The following is a 16,459-nucleotide window of genomic DNA, read 5'->3' as shown; positions in this document are numbered from 1 at the left end:
GGTGCGCTGGAAACGAAGTTTTGAAATAATCGGGCGGGGTCGGGGGGCTGGAAGCGGCCGAGCGAGCGGCCGGGCAGCTGCGCTTCGCGCGGCGCGGTCCGGTCGGCCTCCTGAGGAGGGACAGTCGGGTGACGTAGGCGCGTGGCCGTCGGGCCGAGGCGAGGAGCCGGCACCAAGGGCCCGAGACCAGCGCGCCCGGACCGCGGCGGCTGGAGCAGAGCGAGCGGCACGGGCGCGAAAGGGGAAGGCGCGGGGGCGGGCTCAGTGGGCGGAGCCTCTGCCTTCGGCTCAGGTCACGACGCAGCGTCCTGGGATCGAGCCCCGCATCCGGCTCCCTGCTCAGCAAGGAGCCTGCTTCGCCCTCTGCCTGCCTCCCAGCTTGTGCTCTCTCTCTCAAATAAATAAGAAAAATCGTAGAAAGAGAAAATTAAACCAATAAACTTAAAAAAAAAAAGGTCTTGGGCCCAAGCAGCTGGAGGAATGGGGTTTCTAGCAGCGCCGAGAAGAGCAGATGCCGCACGTATGACAGGGCGAGGCGCGGGAAGGCAGAGATTCTAGCTCTGCTGATTGGACATGCCTCAGAGACATCTTTTTAAGATGTTATTCTTTTTTTTTTTTTTTTTATTTTTTTTTTTTTTTTTTTTTTTAAGATTTTATTTATTTATTTGTCAGAGAGAGAGAGGAGCGAGAGCAAGCATAGGCAGAGAGGCAGGCAGAGGAAGAGGGAGAAGCAGGCTCCCCGCTAAGCAAGGAGCCCAATGTGAGACTCGATCCCAGGACGCTGGGATCATGACCTGAGCTGAAGGCAGCTGCTTAACCAACTGAGCCACCCAGGCGTCCCTTAAGATGTTATTCTTAAGCAAGCGCTATCCCGCCCAGGGAGCCGGAACGCATGGGGTGCAGCGCTGCTCCCCCGGCGGAGCCAGCCCGCTGGCCCTGCTACGGGGCACTTCACCCGAGAGGCCCAGCGTGCAGATAAAGAAACGAACCTGGGGCTTAGGCGTAAGGTGTGCGCCGGAGGCGTGCACGGGGTCGTCGGCACAGCCGCGGCGCTCAGAGCCGCGGTGCCGGGCGAGACAGAGCAACGGGCCGGCGCAGCGGAGACCGCGGAGCCCGGAAGCACGTCCGTCCGAAGCGGCTGCGCCCACGTGACGGCGAGTTTTGTGTGTCAAGTTGACTGGCCCCAGGGGTGCCCAGATGCAGCGTTGTTCGTGTGCGAGGGGTGACGGTGTCTCCAACTGACAGGAGCCCTTGAACCCCGCCCAGCGCGGGGGGCATCGCTCAGTCCTGTAGGGCCTGAGTAGAGCAAAGAGCTGGAGGAAGGAGGAATCCACCCCGTGCCTGCTGCTGGCCTGCTTGAGCAGGGACCCGTCGTCCCTGGGGTTTATGCCCTCGGCTTCCCCGGTTCTCTCCTCGGACTCCGACCGAATTACACCACCGGACTCCCGGGCCTCCAGCTTCCAGAAGGCAGACCGTGGGACTTCCCAGCTTCTACCATTGGCGTGAATCAGTTCCTCACACTAAATCTCGTCCCATATCTCCATGCGCATCTCCGGCGGGTTCTGTTTCTCTGGAGAAGCGGAGCGGCTCGGGCGGGAGGAGGAGCTCGGGAACGCGGGAGGAGCGGTCAGCCAGGCAGGCGAGTATCTTGGACCCCACGTCCAGAACGACTCCCTTCCTCCCTCCTTCACTCACACTCTTCTTCCGTCCCAAAGCCAGAGGCAGGAGCTGGCAGAGGGAAAGAAAAGGCGCCAGGGGCTGGTCCGTGTGAGGACCGGCCTCACCAGCAGAGACGGGGTGGGCTGTCTTCTCAGCCGAAGCTCGCTCTCCGTCTCCCGCGCGTCCTTCAGACGCCGGCGGCTACAGGCGCTCACAACGGTGAGTGAGCTCAGGCGTTCCTACTTCTGGGTTTCTCGTCTTTAAGAATCTGGTATCAGTGGGGTGCAGTGGTGACATCCAGTTGGTACGGACTGAATGGTATGTCGCCCCCAGGTTCGTGTGTCCAAGTTTTAACCCCTAGTACCTCAGAAGGGGACTCTTTTGAGATAGGACCTTTAAAGAGGTAATTGCAGTAAAATTGGGTCACTGGGGTGGGCCCTAATCCAATCTGACTGCTGTTCTTCAAAAAGAGGAAATTAGGGCACAGAGGCACGCAGAAGGAGGGCCCTGTGGAGAGTCAGGGAGGAGGCAACCATCTACAAGCCAAGAAGGGAGGCCTCAGAAGACACACCTCGATCTCAGCCTCCAGAACCTGAGAGAATAGATTGCCGTGGTTTCAGCCGCCGCGTCCGTGGCCTTTGTCATGGTGGCCCCAGCAGATGAACACACCCATGGCGAGACTCACCTCCTTCCTGCTCACGCTTGGTGCGCGTCGCCCCTATAAGGCCTGACTCTCGAGGGAGTAGGAAACGTTCCATTCTGCGTTTTGCTTTCCGAAGCACACTCTTTAGGACTCACGACAGAGAGAGACTTGTCTTTAAAGTCAAGGTTTTGACGTTGAAGTGCTGGTTCTCTTGGAAATCAAAAGGCCGAGGGAGGCCTGGTCCCAAGACCAAGATTTGAGAAGATAACAGGAAAAGGGCCCGACTGTGGCATCCCTGCAGTTGCATAATGTCTGGGGGAGGCCAGGGAAAAGGAGAGAAAAAGAGAGCGTAGGTTCTGGAGAGTTCTTATCAAAGCAGACGGTTTGGGGCATGAAAAGGCAGAAGCTTCCAGGTTAAGCCTGGGTAGGTGGCCGAGTTCTAAGGGAAGTGGCCTGCGTGCCAGCAGAGGGGCAGAAGGGGACCCGAGACCGATCTAGGGGAGAGGGCCTGAGCACCCCGAGTTTCCTCTGGTGCACATAACCTCCTGAAGAGACATAGAAAAGGCTGGGACAAAGCAACAGCCTGCCGGAGCTGGCCTCGGGGGACACGGCCATCACACGCAGCCGTCACACGCGGCGGTCACATGTGGAGACGAGTGTGTCAGCGGCCAGTACTGGAGCTGCACGGTGACTGAGACCCGGCAGGACAAGAATCGGCCTGGATGCCTCTCCCTGCTCGCCCGAGGGCCCTGGCCTCTCTGGAGCATGGAGGCCACCTGGAGGAGCTGGGGGACGAGGAGTGACCTGAACTGACTGAAAGCACGTTAATGGGACAGAGGCCAAGCTGGATTGGCCAGGTGAAGTGTTGTCCCACTCGGGGCAAGGGCACCTCAAGGTCACAAGTTCAGTTACTTAAAAGCCAACAGGGGACCGTCTGCTCACGTGGGTTGTAGTTTAGGAACCGATGCCCATGACTGCCAGTAAGAGCCGACACAGACCCCAGGCTGCTGGGGAAGGAGAAGATGGCTTGGGAGGGACGTAGAGCCCAGGAGATGGGGGCAGAGGGGCAGGTTCCATTGTTGGCCTGGTGTCATCCGGGGCCACACGGTAAAGCCACCTCTCAGTCACACACACACACACACACACGCACTGCGAGTGTCCAGCTGGCACAGCTCCCATCCCGAGGGATTTCAGATGCCGGAACCCGGGCTCTTCTCCTAAGCAAAACAGGCCGCGAGGGTCAAGGAGGACAAGCTGTGAGGTGGCTTTATTTCTCGGGGCCAAGGTTATGGGGCGCCGCAGCGACGCCGCGTGAAGCGCAACCCCCCCCACCCCCCCACCCCTCCACCGCCCCCCCACCCCCACCCCCACCCCCCGCCGCGCGCGTGGCCACAAGACCCTCTGGTCTGTCCTCCGGCTGCGGCCGGCGGGAACCAGGCAGCAGGCAGGGGACGACCCGGGTGCCCGGCGGGCGGGCTGTCTGGCGCGAGCCCTTCCCCCCCACACACCCGTTTTGGCCGGCGAGGCCGTTCAGAAGGGCCCTGGGGTTTGCATGGAGGCGGCCGGGCTTCCCCGCCCCCGCCGCGGGCGCCGCAGATCGCGCTCGGAGAGCCGGGCCGGGCCGCCGCGCACCGTGGGGCGTCCGAGCCTCGACGGCCGCGCCCGGGGTCCGCGGTGCGGCGGCGGCTCAGCCCCGGGAGAGCCGGGCGTCGTAGGCGACCATGGGGACGCTGTCCCAGGCGAAGAGGCGCCGCTCCCCGGGTTGTAGTCCGGCGCGCCGCAGTGCCCGGAGCGGACCCGCAGCGGCCCGCGCACCGCCTTGCTGCGCCCCGTGGCCGGGTCGTAGGCGAAGTTGACGGCGGCCTCGGGCGACGAGTAGCTGCTGACCGTGTAGAGGCGGCCGCACCCGGGAAGGCGGTGGCCACCGCGCGCTTCCGGATGTTCGTCTCCCACGTGCGCTCCGGGGCCAGGCTCTCGGGGCTCAGCTTGGACAGGACGATGGCGCCCCGGCCGCGCGCGTGCTGTAGATGACCCACAGCCCCGTCTCGTCCACCGCCAGGTCGATGTCCGTGTAGCCGCCCCACGAGTACGGGAACCGCCCGCGGAAGCCGGCGCCCGGCAGCTCCCTCTCGGCCCGCACCGTCTCGGAGGCCAGGGCGCAGCGCACCAGCGTGGCCGACCCCGCGGCCTGGAAGTAGAGGCTGCCCGCGTAGACCACGGCGCCGGTGCGCTCCAGCGGCCGCGGCAGCACGTGCACCCTGGAGGGGTGGCCCTGCAGGAACTGGGCGGCGCGGTCCTACTCCAACACCTGCCGGACGTCGGTGCCCACCGTGGCCACTCTCCACGTGGTCTCCGCCGTGTGTGGGGGCCGGGGCTTCGGGTCTCGCATCCACACGCCGTACTTGCCCGCGGCCGTCTCGGCTCTGCGCAGGGTGAGCGGCTCGCCCACCCAGACCAGCTCTCCGCAGCCTGCGGGACGCAACACGCGCACGACCCGGGCCGCTCTGCCACCGTCCGTGCGCCCGCGGCCGCGCGCCCGAGCCCGCGCAAGCCACAGCCCGGGAGACGGGGCGCCAGGGTCAGGTCGGGCTCTGCCCTCCCCGGCAGGGTGCCGTTCGGGTCCCTCAGCCCCTCGACCCTGGCGTGGTCGTTGGTACACAGGGACAGTGTTTCGGGTAGGTATGTTGTAGATGTTAAACGTGATCACACATGTTAGGCACCTGGTAGAGAGTAAATGGCCTGGGAAGTATCAGTGATAATGTCCCCCGGTGTCTGCTGTAAAGAGGAAGGCTGCACGGAGGGCCTCCACATGTATTCCTAATATCTGATTGACGCGGGGCAGAAACTCACGGGTGTCTGTTATACTACTCTTTACTTTCATGTCTGATTAAATTCATTTTTTAAAAATGAAATGGGGGGGCGTCGGGGTGGCTCAGGGGGTTAAGCCTCTGCCTTGGCTCAGGTCATGATCTCAGGGTCCTGGGATGGAGCCCCGCATCCGGCTCTCTGCTCAGCGGGGAGCTCTGTCTGCATCTCTGCCTGCTTGTGATCTCTGTCTGTCAAATAAATAAGTAAACAAATCTCTTTTTTAAAATATTTTATTTATTTATTTGTTAGAGAGAGGGAGAGACAGAGCACAAGCACAGGCAGGCAGAGTGGCAGGCAGAGGCAGAGGGAGAAGCAGGCTCCCGGCTGAGCAAGGAGCCCCACGCAGGACTGGATCCCAGGACCCTGAGAGCACTACCCGAGCTGAAGGCAGCCGCCCAACCCACTGAGCCACCCAGGCGTCCCGGTAAATAAATCTTAAAAAAAAAAAAAAAAAAGAAAAGAAAAGAAAAGAAAGAAAAGAAACAGGGGCACCTGGGTGACTCAGTCAGTTGGGCAGCTGCCTTCAGCTCAGATCTTGATCTCATGGTTCTGGGATCCAGCCCCAGCTCCATGCGGGGCTCCTTGCTCAGCAGGGAGCCTGCTTCTCCCTCTCCCTCTGCCCCCTTCCCCCTATTTGTGTGCACTCTCTCTCTCTCTCTCTCTCAAATAAATAAATAAATAAATAAGATCTTTAAAAAATTAATAAAAATGAAACAAAACTCAAGTCATTATAATAAACTCTGTAAAACCAGGTGCCTATGTGGCTCAGTTGGTTAAGTGACTACTTTTGGCTCAGGTCATGATCCTGGAGTCCCAGGATCGAGTCCCACATCAGGCTCCCTGCTCAACAGGGAGGAGAAGTCCCTGTTTCTCTCTCTGACCTTCTCCCTTCTCATGCTCTCTCTCTCAAACAAACGAACGAACAAAAAAAAAAAAAAAAAAAAAAAGAAAGAAAGAAAAGAAAAGAAAAAACTCTGTAAAACAAAGTTCTTCAAGCCTGAACTGATGGACCACATAGTTTAGGGGTCATTTTAATACAATAAAACCCAAACATACTTTTTAAAATGTGATGAATCGATGGTTGAAGATGTAGACTTAGCTGACACAGACAAGCAGCCATCTGTGCTTTTTTCACTCTCCGTGTAAAGGGTGGGAAGTCTTTGCTGCTCGGGTCTCAGAGAACCGTATTTGGAAAACTTTAAAACGTCCCCATCGCCGTGCAAGCGCCTGTGCTGGAAGTAATTTCCAGAAACACGGGTAGTCACAGCTTCTGAAAGAGCCTGCCTTAAGTCCGGCTTTCAGGGAACACTTTGGAGAGGGGCAGCTGTACTTCTCAGTACCCACAGTTCAGAAAAGACACTTCTGCTGAGTATCTGCTAACTGTGTGCTGAGAGGGTTTATGGGGTCATCGGGCCTGAAGAAAAAGAAAGATCTGAAGGACCCGCTGAACAGTGCAATGAACTTCTAGGTGGCAGTCAAGGGGGTGAGATTCACCTCTCTCTCCTCCTCCCCCAGCGCAGCCCATCTGGGCCCACCATCCCCTCGGGGGCAGCGAGTGAGATCTAGGGCTTTGCTAGGAAAGGCTGACTTCCTGCGGGGGTTCTCTGGGAAGGGAGCAGAGAGGGGCTCTTCCTCTCCCACTTCCTGCCTCACTGCCAGAGCTGACTGACGGTTCGCCCTCCCCGCACAGCGACTGACCAGCTCTGAACACAGAACAGGCCCAGATAAAGACCGTGTGTGTACAAAAGGGAAGACATTTAACTTCGTACCAGGGTCTCCCTCCTCATTCCCAGGATGGCCAGATGGACTCTCCTTCAGGATTCGGGAAGCAGGAACCTCAGTTAACTCTGACTTCAGCTCCTGGAAGTTCGCGGTCTCCGCATTCCATTTAGGAACTGTATTAAAAGAAAGAGACAAATTTATAGTATGACGAAAATGGCCCAATGACTACACTGAGGATGGTATTTAAATAGGTTCCCACAGACATGACAGTGTTTGGGATTTAAGACAATGAATATGTAGCGGTGTCTGGATGGTTCTGTCCAAAGAGCATGTGACTCTTGATCTTGGAGTCGTGAGTTCGAGACCCATGTTGGGTGTAGAGATGAATTACACAAACAAAACTTTAAAAAAGGCTTTTAAAAAGATAATAAATCTGTAGTGTTGAGGGTGGAGCTAAAACACGGTGGATTCCGTGGACAGCTGTTGGAGCGGGGTGACGGGTACACTGGGGTTCTTGTTTCTCTCCACTTCTACGAATGTTTGAGATATTCCCATAACAAGAAGCTCCCAAACGATAGATAGCATCGCGATGTGCCTTGCTCAGAATAGGGTATTTAAAATAAATAAAGTAAGCTTGTACACAAAATAATTCCCCAATTTATGAGCAGGTGAGGTGTGATTCGGGGGTGTTGAGAAGGTCCTCAGCATCTTCCGGGGATGCCTGAAATGCAACAATTAACAGCTCCCTGCATGAAAAAAGATTCTCTCCGTCATGATGCACATGTTCCTGCGAGAGGAGACGGACCCGGCTTTACACGCTCAGCTGACACACTCTATCAGATCCCCTTCTGAGACCAGTTGTGGACAGGGGCAGTGTGTGCGGGATTCCTCCCGGAATCTGTGGGGGGCGGGGGCATGTTGAGGGAAGGGGTGGGGAGGACACTGGTCAGACATGGAGTCACCACACTATGTCACACTTTGCTACTTCGGTTTAGGATTTGGATCAGGCAAGAGTCCTTGCACGCAAGGGAAAAGCAGGAGTCAGGAGCAACAGCTAAGCGGTCTTAAAATGCAGCTTTATCGTTCGGGTACAGCCCGGGAGCTGACTGCTAATGAGAAGATAGTCTGTTATAGTCACTGCTCCCAAGGGGCAGGGACACCCATGCCAGAGGGGCCACAAGGAGCAGCACTGGGGTTGCTCAGGACAGAGGGAAACTTGGGCAAGAACCTTTATTTTTTTTTCCTGTGGGAAGGAACGGGTGAAGCCGGGTGAGCAGGTGTAGGACCGGCTAATGTGAGTAATTTCAGCCGGCTCTGGGACATGGGGTGTCCCTAGTTGTCTGGTCCCTGGCTCTGAGGTGGTCCCCGCCGGTGGACAGTGGCCTTGAGTGTGAGAGGCAGAACCCACGGAGGCGGGGTTTGGGCGTGGAGAGGGCGGGGCGTGGAGGGGCGGGGCGTGGGCCGTGGGTCGGTGGGTTTGCGTGTGAAAGGCGGGCTGGCCAGTGAGTTGGACGTGGTCTCTAGGAATCAGCTGTGTGAGGCCCAGTCGGCAAAGCATCAGAATAAAAAGATACGCTTAAAACATTGGCCTTTCTCTCGCTGGCCATCCCCGGTAGTTCTCTGCCCCTTGAGTGACCGGGCTCCCCACTCAGGATTCCGTGTCACCGTCCCGGGGGGCAGTCAGTGCCTGGGCGGGGCTCCTGCACAGCCCAGCCGGCCGGGAAGACGGTCCATCTTCTCTCCCGTGTTTGCTTCACTCTCCTAAATGCAACCTCGAAGGCACGGAAGCGGACAATGAAATACTTAGCCCTTCTGGCTACACACGTGTCATCAATTTTAAGACACACTTTTTTTTTTTTCAGATTTTCACGTGTCTGGTTTTCGTGTCTTGACACGGGTGCGTCTTATAGTTGCTGGTAGTTAGCCTTGACGCTCAGAACTGGAGGGAGGCAGAGACGGTTTCCCAACGGGCTGAGGCGCTCTCAGGCCTGCATGGGGCTGCCTCTGCCGCGCTCTGCAGACCTGAACTGGCCTCCCTGGGGAGGGACAGCCCTGCAGGGGGTGTGCCCTCCTACCCTGGGATGTCCCCAGTCCCGAGGGGGCTGCAGGAGCAGTTAAGACCCTTAAGCCAAAACTTGTAGCCAACTGAGGGCATTCTAGATGTGCACCCAAACTCCAGGGACGATCGGGAATGAGTCCAGGGTCTTCAGTGTCCCCAGTCTTGGGGAGCTCTCCGCCCATCTAAGTGGCCAGCCCCTCTGGGACACCTGCCAGTGCAACGTGGTGCGAGGTGTGGAGATACACGGTGAACGATGACAGCTGGCCCGTGGTCTGGCAAAGCCCTCTTGCTGAGGAGTAACGTGGGTTCATTCCAGACTGCTTTGGGAATAAGGACCCCTTGGACAATACAAGTGGCTCCTGGAGGGTCCTAGGAGATTAATTTGGTTCCCTGACTCCTCTTTCCATCTGCCTGAAGGTCTGTGGAGGTGAGGGAACTCCTGGGCTCTTCGCTCTGAAGATGGCCTTGACCTAAGAGGGTACCCAAGGCAGAGGCCGATTCACCAGGTCGGGTGGAGTTTCTGTCAATCTCCAGCCACCGCACCGCCCTCCTGCCCCCGGGCTCGCGAGCCAAAAGGTAAGAGTGAGCGACCCCCTTCCTCTACCGGAGCGAGCAGAGCCGTCTGTAACCGTCCCTGCTTCCTGGAGCACAGGCTTCACCCTCTCCGTCCGCCTCTCCCGTCTCCACACGTCCTCTTAGGTCTAAAACATGACAGAGCCTTGACCCCGACTGTCGGGAGCACCGCAGCTCCGCAGGAGCAGAGGCTGATGGGCGGCAAGGCCCGGCAGGGCAGTTTCTCAAAAGCAGGTGTTGGGCAAACTCCCTGAGGTGGGCTCTCTCTCTTCCTGGGTAACCTCCTTAGACCATCACGGACTGTTCTTTGGAATAATTCAAACTGCTTTAACCGTTTCAGCAAATGCTCCGAATACTGAAGCTAGCGTTAGGCAGAGTGAGGTGAGAAATACTGCGGTGGCATTTCTATAAACCTCTAGAAGGTTCTCTTGCTGCTCCCCAGTTCCCTGCCCTTCAGCTCCGGGACCCACAGTTGCCATACACCTCCCCCCCCCCCACCATGCCAGCTCCTCCTCTGCACACCTGACGCACCTTACTGCATTCCAAGAATGTGGCCAGGATGATCGTGGAGCTTAGTGACTTACTGGGAAACAGACACACACTGAGAAGGGTACACACCTGTGAATCAGTGAGAAGAAAACTAAGAAAAGCACCCACAAGAAGCGTAAACAAGAAAGTGGGGAAAACGAAAGCAAAAAGGCATTTTCCGAGGTGACTTCCCTGAAGATACTGAAACCCTGAAAACAGATCCTTTGTGAGAAGAGACCACTAACAGGTACTTTTAGCGGTCTCCACATTGCAGGGCAGTTTCGTAGAAATTATGTCTGCGCTCTGATACCTTCACAACTTCTAAAGAAATAGAAAAAAAACTTTAGGACTGAAGCTTGGAACTAATTTAATTATTAGTTAATAAGTGCCTCCCATGAGCCGTGTCCTGTGCTCATTACCTCTATTCCACGGAACAGTCCTGACGTGGACAATCGTACCTTCATTTTGGGGAAGAGAAAACAGGCTCAGAGAAGTCAAGGAACTTGCCTAAGTTCACACAGCTGGTTAGTGGCGGGACTAAAGACTTGAGCCCAAGTCTGCCAAGGCCATGGCAGTTGGGAACTTCAGTGGGGGAAGTTTGTCATCGTAAGCCCCTTGGTGCCAAATGCAACCTTCCCTAGATGCGTTCTGAAAAAACAAGGATGTCTCCTTTAAAGTGGGCACGATGATGGGCGCCTGGGTGGCTCGGTCGGTAAAGCCGCTGCCTTCAGCTCAGGTCATGATCCCAGGGTCCCAGGATGGAGTCCCACATCGGCTCCGTGCTCCACGGGCATCTGCATCTCCTCTCCCTCCCGCTCTGCCCACTAGTGCTCCCTCTGCGGAGTAGGTAAGTGGGGACGGTGTCACGCTTTCTCGGCAGAGGGCACCGGAGGGACATTGTGGGAGGAAGGGCAGCTGCAGTGGCCCCTGGGGACGGGGGCAGAGCTCCTCTCCTGGTGCTCTCACCGCTCTGCACAGGGGGCCCTTATCCCCTCCTCCTGGCCTCTCCCTCTCTGCCTCTCCCTCCCACTGCCTGCCTCACCCCTGCGCCTTTCTTCACGGTTGCTGGAACCCCCTTCATGTGCTTGCCTTGGAGTAAACAAGAACCACAGTGAAGCATAAGGGCAGGGAGCGGCTTCCGGAACGGCTGCGCGGCCCTTGCTCAGCTGGCCGACGGCACGGGCCGATGACAAGTCCGCCGGCTGCTTCTTGGCTGTGTCCGCCAGGAGCACCCGGCAATGGTCAGCTCCCAGAGTAGGGCTGTCCGGCCTGAGACAGAAGCCCGTGGGAGGGGGTGTGCAGCCCAAAGGCTGGCAAGCAGCTGCATGAACGAGGCCGGCCTGGGCCAGGTCACAGCTTCCTAGTTCGGACCTGCCTCGCAGCGGGTGTGTGACTGCGGCCAAGTTACGCAACCTTGAGCCCCGGTATCCACAGGTCAGACTGTGAATGAAAGGTTCTCAGTACAAATGTGTCAAAAACTCCTCTGGAATGTTTAAAAATCACTCCGATTTCCCTCCGCATGTGGGGAGGAAACAAAAAGAGGTTATGAAAATAACCTAATACTGAGGACAGTATTGTATCCCACAGCCCAAAATGTTGAGAGCTTTTATTTGTTTCTGTTAAAATTCAGTCATTCTGTGGGTGAAAAGTTCATGTCTCCTACAGAATTTTGGAAATTTCCTGCATGCTCTGCCCTCTCTCCCTGACCTCCACTTCGCAGCCGCGTTCTAGTGAGCTTGACCTAGAAGCCGCCCAGGAAAGCGAAGGGGAGCTGGCGGACTCATGTCCCGGGTGCTGCTCCGATGGTCCTGCTCTCGGATCAGTGTGCGCTCAAGTCTAGTCATAAAGGGCATTTTTAAACAGCTGCACAGCTCGAACACAAGAGGCCTTCGGAGCTCCGACCGCTCTGCTGCGTGACGCTGGGCCGCTTCTCCCTGGTACTTCTCATCTGCACAGTCACCCCGAGGGATTATCATCCTGAGATCTGAACAGCCCTGGGAGCTTCCTTCATATCCGCCCTCCCTTTCCCACTCACTGCTGCGGCCGCCTGCCTTGTGCCCATGTCCCCCCCAGGACCCCATCTCAGCCACCCTGCCCTGGGTTCTCTGAGCCTCTGCGAGAGCCAGCCTGGGGCCCACGCCCCCTCTGGTGCGATGATCCTTGGACAGCAGAGTGTCACACGCACGAGGGAAAGCTCCCTTGCTCTGCTGCCTTCTACACAGCCCCACCAGCCACTGTGCGGCTCCCCTGGAGAATGCCCCCCACTCCTTATGGGCTCTGCTTCCTTCCCTGACTCACTCTCCTCTGTCCCGGCTTCTGCTCCCTGGGATCGTGGCCCATACAAACCACTGCACAGGAGTCCCCATCCCAGGCTCTGTCCTCTGGGAGGACCGATCGGAAGTAGAGGTCAGACAAAGGGAAGAGGGGGCTTCTCTTATGACACTAATAACCAGCTCTGATACGTCATCTGGTAATCTCTGTGTTTCTACTTTGGGCTTAATAGGTTTCCAGACATTTTGCTACAAAACGATTACTACAAAATTATATATATATGATCTCAATTCTCTCACATGTACACACACACGCACGCGTGAGCACACAGACACACACACAGTGAACAAGTGATTTCTGTGATTCTAGGGAGACCTTTTTCTAGGTAACAATTACACCATAAAGACAGTAGTGGTGACAGTTTGAGTGACAGGCCAAGTGAGAAAAATCCACCCTCTGTGGTCTCCCTCATCTGGGCTCACACGGCCTCTCTAAGCCCTCCCCCCAGGTTCCCCCCTTCAGCTCTCGCTGCCCCTGCAGAAAGCATACCCACACCTAAATTCCAGCTGCCCAGAAAGCCCTTTACCTGCAGATCTAGGACCTTGAAGCCTATCTTTTGTTCCAAACGTTTCTTTCCCGATATTTAAATGTAACCTTCCTGGGGTGCCTAGCTGGCTCAGGGGGGTGGAGCAAATGACTCGACCTCGGGTTGTGAGTTCAGGCCCCATGCTGGGTGTAGAGATTACTTAAAATCTTTTTTTAAATAATAATATAAATGGAAACTTCCTGTCTTTTATCTTTAGGTTCTATAAATTAGAGGTCACTTCAAGGTCCTGAAGGGCCACTGGACGTCAGGTGGGAGGGACTGAATTAGAATTCAGTTCTGGCTCTGCCACTTGCTGACTAGGTGGCCACGGAGCAGCTCTGGGCCTCAGTTTCCATATCTGCACAAAATAAGACAGGGGCTCAGACGTTTTGCGGGCTGCTTTTGCAGCTCTACATTCTTGTGCTAATGTAATTTCCTGCTCGTGGGAAAAAAAATAAAAACTTTTTAAAAACCCATTGCTAAAAAGACCTTCCAAGTTTGGAGTTCACTCTAATGGGCTGTTGTCCCTATTTCAAAAGTAGAGCAGCTGGAAAGAAGAAAAGGAAATGTAGAATTAGCACAGTTAATAAATTCCCCAAGTCTTGTTAAATTACCACAAGACAATAAAAAAAAAAAAACATTGCCTCTGTTTACACACACACACACACACACACACACACACACACACATATTTTTGTTGATTATATGACTCCGTCACTTAACAGTCTGAAATAAGTAATGCTTCATCACATTTCTATGAATACTGATTCTTTTATCTGTGCTCGAAGACTCAGGTTCCACAAGTCTTCCTGCCATCACCAATCACTGTGCCCCCAGGGGCCTGCGGTGTCTTCACACCTTATTTTTCTTTGTTGTAAAATTTAGAATTGAGTCTCTTCCAACTATAGAAATACAGGATTTTTAAAAAAGGTTTTTTTACTTATTTACTTGACAGAGATCACAAGTAGGCAGAGAGAGAGGAGGGGAAGCAGACTCCCCGCTAAGCAGAGAGCCCGATGCGGGGCTCGATCCCAGGACCCTGGGATCACGACCCGAGCCGAAGGCAGAGGCTTTAACCCACTGAGCCACCCAGGCACCCCTAGAAATACAGGATTTTTTAAAAATCCTTTACACCTGGGAGTTATTTCATTTGAACACCACGGGAAACATTCATAGGAGGAATTTTCACTACCCCGTAGCAGATAAGAAACCAAGGGCCAGAGGTTAAGTGACTTGACCAAGGTCATACCTGAGCATCGACTTCTGGGTTTTTCAGTCTTATTTACATGCAGACTTTGCCTCTCGGATAGGAAGTCTTTTTTTTTTTTTTTTTAATTAGGCTCCGCACGCAGCACAGAGACCAAGGTGGGAGTTGAACTCACGACCCTGAGATCAAGACCTGGGCTGAGGTCAAGAGCCGATGCTTAACTGTTAGAGTCACCCAGATGCCCCTAGAAAGCCCTTTCAAAAAAAATAGTTGTATTTTGAAGATCTCTGAACTATTTGAAAAGTTGAAAGAATCGTACAATAAAAGCCCCCTACCATGCGCAGCTCACTGAGAGTCACCAATTGTTACTATCTTGCCACATTTGTTTTTCCTTTGTTTGTCACTCTTGATACATTTGCAGTTTTCACTGAGCCATCAGAAAGTAAACTGTAGCCATTCTGATTCCTCACCCCTAGCATGAGTATGTGTCTCCTTAGAAGAAGGATACGCTTCACAGCCTCAATACCGCCTCGTACCCAAGACACTGAGTGTTAGCCCGTGACACGGCCTGATAGTCTACATTCCCGTCTCCCTGGTGATTCCAAACCTGTCGCTGTGGCTTTTCTCGCCCGGATGTAGGACCCATTCCAAGTCCAGGTGCTGGATTTGGCCACTGCATCTCCTTAGCTCCTAGAATCTAGAACGAGCCACACCCCCTCGTCTTTCATGATGTTGACGTCTCTGGAGTGTCTGGACTACCTGCCCCACCATTGGATTTGCTCACTTGTTTCCTCCTAATCAGAAAACTAATTATGAAATGGAGTATTTGGGAGCAGAATTTCACAAAAAGTGATACAAATACCATCCTCTCGAATAATGGGGAGAGGGTGCTGCCTGTCGCAGTGCACACCCACGGACTCACCTTCCAGCGGGGACCAGGACGGGCAGAAGAGTGTCCCAGTGAGAAGGAGCCACCTCAATGAGCGGCCCGGGGCCTTGAAAGCAGAGGTTCTCAGACTGGGCAAAGAGTCAGAAAACTCCCCAAACAACGTACTGAGGAACCCGACAAAGGGTTGCCATCTCTTTATTTTGCCAAGACAGGACATTAAGGGAAAAAACAAAACAAAAGCAAACCCCCTACCGTCCACCATGATTTCATTCATCTACTGTCCTCTCACAGAGGTCGTTTTAACAACAAAAGGTAGGAATCACAGTCTCCAAAGGAAGATTCAGAAAAGGGTAGTTTTCTAAGGACAATAGCTGGCAATTTTCTACCAGTCCTATACACGCACATGTCTCACCTGGTCCTTCTCTTTGTTGCTTGGCTAAGACTGGGAGAGCCATGCCGGGAGGCACGAGAACTCAGAACCTCTGACCCAAAGGACCTCCCGGGAGCTAGACGATTAGTGATACGTGTGATCGCTCTGCCGCTGTCATTTGTCCCCCTCGTGCCAGATGTGCCGTCTCAGGGACAGTGGAGGCGGCGGGAAAGGCCAGTCTGGGCCACCTGTAACAGGACACCATGAACCAAGGCACCTTCTGGACTCGGGGGCCCCTTTGCCCCTCCTCTTTCTTACCTTCCCCTCCGGAGCCTAGTGGCGCGTCCTGAGAGGAGCTGTGGGCCTGGGGACATTGGCCCCTTCTCAGCCGGGCCACCTCCTGGCTGCTGCTTTCTAGTGTCTGGGCCAGATCGTCGTTCTCCTGCCCCAGCCGCCTCTTCTCTTCCTCCAGAGCTGCCTTGTCGCGGAGGAGGTTGCCATAGGCCACCTCCAGCTCCCTGACTTGGGTTTCCAGCTGTTCTCTGTCCCTTCTCAGGGCGTCCAGCTCCCCCTGCAGCCCCTCCTGGCCGTCTGAGGGCCCGGCCGCCTGGCCCGAGGTCAGCCGGCGGAGGAGGCCCTCCAGGGAGCTGAGGCGGGCTTTGGCGACCTCCAGGTCGGCCCGCTGGGCGCTGCTGTCTCTCTGCAGGTGCCGGATGGCGGACGCCACCTGGCCCTGCTCGGGGCAGCTGGGCTCGGTGGGGCTGGCCACGCTGAAGGTGTACTGGCCGTGGCCGCTGCGGTCATCGGCCTTCTGCAGCTGGGCCGTCCTGGCCTCAAAAGCCCACACGAGGCAGGCCAGAAGGAGCAGCTGGAAGGCGGCCATGGTGCACCTGCGGTGGCAGTGATGCCTGCGGTGCCAGTGACGTGCACAGATGCCGTTGGGGTGGGCAGTGATTTTCCTGCCTTCAGTTTTTCCCCGGGAAAGCTCTCCGGCCCTGCCCGGCACCTGGGTGGTTGGCCCTGCGGGGTCACGCACAGAGGCTGCACCGCGCTCTCTATACTGCAGAGCCAGCCCTGCGCGGGG

The 16,459-nt window shown here is 55.7% G+C and overlaps 1 protein-coding gene across 1 annotated transcript; it reads right to left on the bottom strand.

Annotated features, from left to right (window-relative positions):
* Positions 1–3,989: 3,989 nt before the first annotated feature.
* Positions 3,990–16,258, bottom strand: MYOC (myocilin). The gene is given in 6 exon segments (XM_032863067.1): positions 3,990–4,060; positions 4,063–4,209; positions 4,212–4,310; positions 4,313–4,771; positions 6,940–7,065; positions 15,694–16,258. Coding segments are annotated over 6 exon segments (1,467 nt in total).
* Positions 16,259–16,459: the final 201 nt, after the last annotated feature.

This window comes from Lontra canadensis, unplaced genomic scaffold (genome assembly GCF_010015895.1).
Source record: "Lontra canadensis isolate GAN:19392208 unplaced genomic scaffold, GSC_riverotter_1.0 scaffold24, whole genome shotgun sequence".
NCBI lineage: Eukaryota > Metazoa > Chordata > Mammalia > Carnivora > Mustelidae > Lontra > Lontra canadensis.
The sequence above is the reverse complement of the archived record's forward strand: the minus strand, read 5'-3'. Positions and strand labels throughout refer to the sequence as shown.